The sequence below is a fragment of the Eptatretus burgeri genome, chromosome 9 (genome assembly GCF_056783735.1).
Source record: "Eptatretus burgeri isolate ZD-2024b chromosome 9, Ebu_testis_v1, whole genome shotgun sequence".
Classification (NCBI taxonomy): Eukaryota; Metazoa; Chordata; class Myxini; order Myxiniformes; family Myxinidae; genus Eptatretus; species Eptatretus burgeri.
This window is the reverse complement of record NC_140969.1, coordinates 102,515,543-102,522,994: the sequence shown is the minus strand read 5'-3', so window position 1 is coordinate 102,522,994 and position 7,452 is coordinate 102,515,543. Positions and strand designations below refer to the sequence as shown.

Genomic DNA, 7,452 nt, shown 5'->3' with positions numbered 1-7,452 from the left:
CAAAGATAAATAAGACACTTCTGCTGCACCCCGTCAGACTATGAAGTGATGTGTGGAATCTGAACGTTAATTAGAAACCAGAAAGGAATAAAAACTTCTCTTTGTTTCATTGTCCCTCTTTCGTTGCATTGTTCATTGTTGCTTGTTCTTTGAATGCAGGAGTGTTCACCTTATGCCGCACACTTGTATGACGCAGAAGATGTGAGCACACCACAACGCTCACTGCCGGGTCTTTGCGTAGCGTATTGCCATCAGATCCTGCACCGTTGTCGATCAATATTCGAGCTTCTGCTGGAACCAAGACATGTCAGACGCCTCCTCTCCAGGGACGATGGCGCTGCAGTTTGCCACCACCTCAAGCTTCATGACATTGATTATTGCTTCCCAGGCGTCGTGAACAACCCACGCCTCTACGCCAGCCTGGGCCTTGTGTTACCTGGATCGGGGGGTTGCATGCAACTGTGTCTGCAAGAAGTCGCCAACGGTCTACGCAACCCCGTTGCTATGGTGCACGCTGGAGATGGCTCCCACCGTTACTTTGTGGCGGAACAGGTGGGATGCCGGAAATTGTTGGATATATTAAAAAGCTTATCGATTAGGAAGGGTCATGGAAACATAGCCAGATGAAAGTGAATCGTGTGCCCAACTCAATGAAAATGTGGCCTTGATTTCACATTTTTGAGAGGGTTGTGCCTTCAAATGCTTCTTACTAATGGAAGAAGGCCTCCATATATGATCCATGAGCTGTATTACCAAGTATATTGTGAGACGATAGATAATTTGACGTAGAACTTGCAACTTTAATATGCAACCTTTTGGGTCTGTTGCAAGAGGTTGGCCTATCTTTTCTAATAGATGTGTGTGTGTGTGTGTGTGTGTGTGTGTGTGTGTGTGTGTGTGTGTGTGTGTGTGTGTGTGTGTGTGTGTGTGTGTGTGTGTGTGTGTGTCTCCATAACACCAAAACCATAAAACCTAGCAGCCTGAAACTGTACATGCGTACGAAGAAACCTCCAAGGAAGTGCGAGTGAAAATTATGTATTTGGGTTAATTAAAGCACCCCTTTTGAAGATAATTAATGGCCTTATTTAATTATATCCTTTATCAGGCGCATCCTCAGTCACCGCTCTCTATGGGGTCTTAAGGCGTATCCTAGGTATCTTCGCTGGGGTCTCTCTCCCCCTCCACCCTCTCTCTTTCCCTCCACCCTCTCTCTTCCCCTCCACCCTCTCTCTTCCCCTCCCATCTCTCTCCCACTCCTTTACTCTCTCACTCCTCTCCTCTCACCACTTTCTAATGTTTTTTGGCCTGCTCAACCATGCCTTGACTTGGAACAGGCCGCAACGATTTCTTCATGATAAATTTTTATTTTTTCACTTTCTTCACTCTTATTATCGAATGCCTGTTCATCATAGCTACACATGGCTGTATACATCGCTTTTGTAAGTGCTTTAGTTTTCAAATTAGCTTGGATTAGCTTGGAGCGATTTCAGCCATGATACGATACGATTTTCCACGATCGACTCTCACGGACTAATTGAAGTATATCATTGATATATTATTTCGGGTTTGAGGCTCGGCTATCATGCGGACTAAATAAGTGTTGAAATCTGTTTTGAAATCTGATAATTTAAAGAAACTTAACTAGTACGTGCGTGGCCGAACGTGCCAAAATAACAAAACTAAACAAAAAACAACTTTCAAACCGCGAGCCCGAAACAACAACCACACAGGCCGTTCCTTCGCTCTCGAGTGCCCGTACGTGCGTGGCCGTACGTGCAAACCAAAAACAAAACAAAAAGCTTTCAAACGGTGAGCCAGAAACAACAACCACACAAGCCGTTCCTTCGCTCTCGCGTGCCCATATGTGCGTGGTCTACGTACGTGCGTGGCCCAGAAGTTCGCATATCGCAGTTACGATTATTCGCAATTTAGTTTTAATGGCCAATTATTCAATTATCGCCAACATATTTTGCCTTTTCGCAAGGAAAAACACAAAGAGAAGAGAAGAGAAAAAAAAGAAAGGAAAAAAACGCACGTGCAAAAAACAAAAACAAAAAAAAACCTTTCAAACAAACATACAGGCCGTTCCTTCGCTCTCGTAAACGACGACGGGATTGGGGCATTGTGTTTATCTATAAATGCGCAGAAGAAATCGAGAAATTATTAGAATACACTCAGTCATCACGATCCGGAAGTCCGTACGTTGTAATCCGTAATGGGGAACGCGGCTGAGAATCTCTTCCCCATCGGCCACGCCGACGCAGCAATGTGTCATGTCAGTGGTTGGTAAATAAATGGCCATAACTTCGGAAGCACTTGTCCGATTGATATCAAACCTTGAAAAGGCACATACTCAGATCCCCAGCAATATAGCTGGCAAGTTTCAATTAGATCGGACCAGTGGTTGTCAAGAAACAGTGGTCACACACACACACACACACACACACACACACACACACACACACACACACACACACACACACACACACACACACACACACACACACACACACACACACACACACACACACACAGATTGCTGGAATTATAGATAGATATCAAGTCTTATAACTAAGTCCGATGTACCTATTTACTATAAGAAAGCAAGGCTATATTCCCTCCTCTATACCTGCACAAGAAAATGTGAAATTTCCAAAGCATTAAACTTATCTTTTCCTTCTGTTTAGATAATTATATTGAGTGAACAAAAAAACATTTAGCAACGTGCCAAAATTAACCAGCTTCATTGAGCTATATGATTTAATGCATTCAATGCAAGACCTCATGCCGTGTCCCCCAGAGGGACTGACTATCTACAGCATCTGCCAGATCTGTTTCTATATTTTCGGAGGTTTTGTGAGGTGCTCTGAAGAGAATCAAAGCAAATCTGGTGAAAAACGGATGTTTTAAAACAATGTTATAATGTTTGCGCGGACCCTGAATTGATGTACCACGTGATGTGTGCACAGACATGCAGGCAACATGGCGGATTATCTGCAATGCTTATTTCATGGGCGATTAAACTTTGCGATGTTTTGAGGATTGCTCCACATTAAACAGCAACTCTTTTGTGGATAAAGTCATTATTTGAATGAATCCAATTTATTTCATCAATTGCTGCATGCGCGGTGAAGACCGGCTTTAAAGTTAAAGGGATCGACATGGTATGCAGCCACAGCCTGGCCAGCCGTTCCTTATCAACCATTTTGGTGTGTGCTGGCTCGAGTGCTTAAACTACTTGCCGAGCACCCAATAGTCAATAGCGGTACAGCGCCACGTCATCGAGAGCGAATGGTTGGTGCTCCATCATCCTGAGTGGGTTGTTGTGAAATAACACCCGATTGCTGAGACGTTTGCCATATTAACGTATTTTCTAAATTACCGAGCCAAATGTTTTTTTCCCCACCCATCACACACAGCTGTTTATAAAGAATAATGTTTGTGAACATATTCCTGAAATGTCAATGTAAATGTAACGTGATTTTCAGTGAAAGATACCCAAGGCTTTTTGGTTGTATACAGTACGTACTGTTGTCGTTAATCACACTGATTCCAACCTGCCGATTCTTAAAAAATAACCGATATCGGCCAAGCACGCGTGTGTGTGTCTGTGTGTGTGTGTGTGTGTGTGTGTGTGTGTGTGTGTGTGTGTGTGTGTGTGTGTGTGTGTGTGTGTGTGTGTGTTTTCATAAAGAATGACATATTATCTGCAAACTCCCCTACCCCCATCCCTCTCTCTCTCTCTCTTTTTGTCCCATCCTTGCTCCAATACAGTGCAGCACTCTCCTACCACACCTCTCTCACTCGCCTCTCCCCTCTCTCTTTCTCTTTCTGTCTGTCTCTGTCTTTAGACATATCTGGAGTCTGGACGGTGGTTATGTCTGGGCGGGATTTGTCTCCGGACTTGTCCGGATGGGTGTTTGTCTCCAGAAAGTTTGGCTCCGGATGCGTCCAGACGATTTTTGTCTCCGAACGTATTCGGGTGGTATTTTTTTCCAGATGGGAGTTTGTCTCTAGATGTGTCCGGACGTGTTTGTCTCTGGACGTGTCTGGACAGGAGTTTGTCTCCAGACACGTCCGGATGGGAGTTTGTCTTCGGATGTGTCCGAGCAGTGTTTGTGTCTGGATAGCTTCGCTCTGGATGTGTCCAGGCGATTTTTGTCTCCGAACGTATTCGGGCAGTAATTTTGTCCGGATTTAAGTTTGTTTCTGGACGTGTCCGGACATGTTTGTCTCTGGACGTGTCTGGACAGGAGTTTTTCTCCGGACATATCCAGATGGGAGTTTGTCTTCGGATGTGTCCAAGCAGTGTTTATGTCTGGACGGCTTCGCTCTGGATGCGTCTGGCGGGTTTTGTCTCCGCACGTGTCCTGACGGTGTTTGTCTCTGGGCCGTGTTTATAGTACTAGAAGCACCCACTCCCTACGGGAGCCGTCAAGGGGGTCATGTTATTATATTTATGCCTATTTTACTCCAAGGGGTCCCAGGATTACACACCCAAAAAATGGTTGCGATCGGTTCATCCATTTCTGCGGTACCTGGGAAGAGACGGACGGACAGACAGTGAATTAATGTAAGATGACCGGTAGAAAATGGATTTTTGACTATTTTGTTTCCATCTTCACTGTTATTTGATGCAGAAGCATTTTGATGAGACATGAATCGTAACTAATGCTCCACCGCACGTTTGCCTTCCCTTTCTCTCTCCTCGCACTGTTTCCATCCCCCAACTCTCCTCACTCCCAAACTCCTCCTCGCCCCTCCCTCCGATCTCTCCTTTCCCCTCCATCTCTTCACTCTCCCCCTCTCTCTCCTCCACCCTCTCTATCTCTCTTCCCCCCTCTTTTTCTACCCCCCCCCTTCGTATTTCCATCAGTGAAGTGATGGGTGGTATTTGCTATTTGTGCCATAAAGGCTGGCAATTTATCTTATATAAATTATATGAGGGCTGGCAGGATGACCAAGAGGTACGCATACCTCTAACCTGTCTCAAAGCAGTCCAGCCTGGGATGGAATCTCAGCCCAGCTATAAACTGTCATCCCGGTGTTTGATCAATGTGTGTGCTGTTCCTTGGATGGACGTTAAAACTGGGCATCCCATCTGCCAGCATTAGAGGACATTAAAGATCCCACATTGTCCTTCATGAAGAGTAGGCGGGCTATCGCCGGCACCCTGAACAAATTCCTAATTCCTGCCCTGAGTCTGAGTCGGAGTGGTGCCCTGACCACGATTGTAGCCCAGTTTGTACAGGATTGTACCCGACCAGATTTGTAAGATATCGGTACACTTCTATACTATAAAAGGAGCCATGCATGCATCTGATTTCCACCTATTGGTTGGACAGTTCACCTGAATCCATCCACAATTTCTATAGCATTACCACCATGTTGGTGCTTACTGCGATACGAAGCCAAAGTCCTCTTCAAATCTGTCATAGTCACAATCGCCATACCTTCCCTCTAAGTTTTCCGTTCAGTGTAAAACCACCAAAGCGACAGTTAAAAGGATTTTAAGCCGATAGGCGTCACAGGCCTTGTAAAGATTGGCCTCGGCAATAGAGGCATTGGTCTGTTGTTTATACACCGCCCAGATAATTATGTGGCAGTCTCCCAAGAAGCTGTTTTACCGTGGAGGTTCTGCAAGTCCTTGCTATTATTTTCAACTATTTTCTCTTAAAGCTTCTCTCTTAAAAGTGAGTTGGACAGGCGACTGTGATGGGTCTCTGTGAAGTCGATGATCGCATGATAGGGGAGCGGAAATGATTAAATGTTTCGATGTGGGAATGCCCATTTGCCTTTTTGAGAGTGGAATAGGGTGAGGTGGGACAGTGGAGAGTAAAGATTGGACACATTTTTGTTTTTATTTTATTATTTTATTTTTTTGATACAATGTCAATGCTCGTATAAGAGCGAATGCACAGAACGTATAGCAAGGGGAGCATGAGACGAGAGGGGCAGGAGAGGGAAGAACAAAACAGTGTGGAATAGACACACGAGATCTGTGCAAGGGAGAGGGATGGGGCGGGGTACATGGGGTAAAGAAGACGGACACTACAGGGACTTTCAGGACGGAAAGCAGGGAATATGAAGGTGGTGGGTTTGGGGTGGATTAATGGGGTAGAAAAGATTATGGTTTTGGATGGGGGTGGGATTGAAGAAAAGAGTGGGATTGAAGAGTGTGGGAGTTGTTCCAAAGGTGGGGGGAAAAAAAGGATGGAAAGAATGAAGGTGAGCAGTGATTCTTAATTTTGGTAGTTTTACCAGAAGGGGGTTGCTGGTGGACCTTGAGCACCCCACGGAAATATGGGCGGGACAGATAGCAGACAGAGCGGGGGGGGGGGGGCGAGGCCAGAGAGGAGACGGTGGAAGATAGAATGACCACCGATCTGCGGTGAGAGAGGGACCCAGAGACTCAGCCTCATGGTGGGAGATACCACGATGGACTTGCATAACCTCCACGGTAAAATAGCAAGGAAATTGGTCAAAATCAGATCCAAAGGAGATGGAGTACCGTTGGTTGAAATCCTGGTCAGGAAGTTGACCGATTGTATTGTTGCGGGGCCGGGCGTCGGCGACGAGCACGACCACCAGATTGAGCAGTAGAGTCGGCTCCACCGATCACCCGGAATGTATAGGTCATAACCCCGGATAACTCCAGAGCCGATGGGTCACTTATCGGACCGAAGTTCGCCAATATTTTGACGGCGTGAGGTAGGGTCCACTTGTCTAACTCCAATTTACCTAAGCACTCATGCCGTCCAACTACCGGGGAAATTCACCCTCGACGATGCTCGTACAGAACAAGTCGCTAGCGTACTCGAACTGTGTGTGACCCGAGCAGATGGTCACCGAGCTTTCGTCGTCGTCTCGCTAAGCTACATCCCCACTCCACATTCCATGTCTGTCCTTGTCTCAAAAATCCATTTTCTAAATCTATCCTACAATCCCTCTAACTAACCCATTCCACGGGATCCATGAGGAGTAACTCATGTCCCCATGAAGCCAGTCTAGCTAAACTAACCCTTCCCACTAACTAGTGCTTCATTTGCCCGATATCACAGGATATCCACCACATCCTACAGGGCCGTATACTTGGAAGCGAGGCTTTTTTTTCCTGCCGTGCCATGGTGGCGATTTTCGGCGTGCCCGTTCTTCCCTATGGGCGATGCCAACGTCCCTTCCGAAGGCCGATCCGTGCAGCCTTGACATCACCCTGCACATTCCAAGCAGCGCTCATTCTCGGGGAATTCCCCACACTGGACTACGTGCACTCTTTTCCCAGCATTCATGCCATGAGATTCCCGGTGACATCACTCGCACACTGAGCCTGCACGGCTGGTGGTGCAGGCATGCACGTGTGCATCGTCCTGGAAACCCGCTCCGCGCGTTCCGCGAACAGAACGCGCGGTGTGCAGCACATGGAGCTTTGTACACGCGCGCACACAGGAACCC

At 46.6% G+C, this 7,452-nt stretch overlaps 1 protein-coding gene across 2 annotated transcripts in view; it reads left to right on the top strand.

The window, feature by feature from the left end:
* LOC147020769 (HHIP-like protein 1) overlaps nt 1-7,452 on the top strand; it is a 74,560-nt gene that overhangs the window by 2,045 nt on the left and 65,063 nt on the right. For both annotated transcript variants that reach the window (XM_085896391.1, XM_085896390.1), the window contains exon 3: nt 160-552. In XM_085896391.1, the coding sequence (XP_085752517.1) occupies nt 160-552 (393 nt within the window). The remainder of the gene's footprint in view (nt 1-159; nt 553-7,452) is intronic.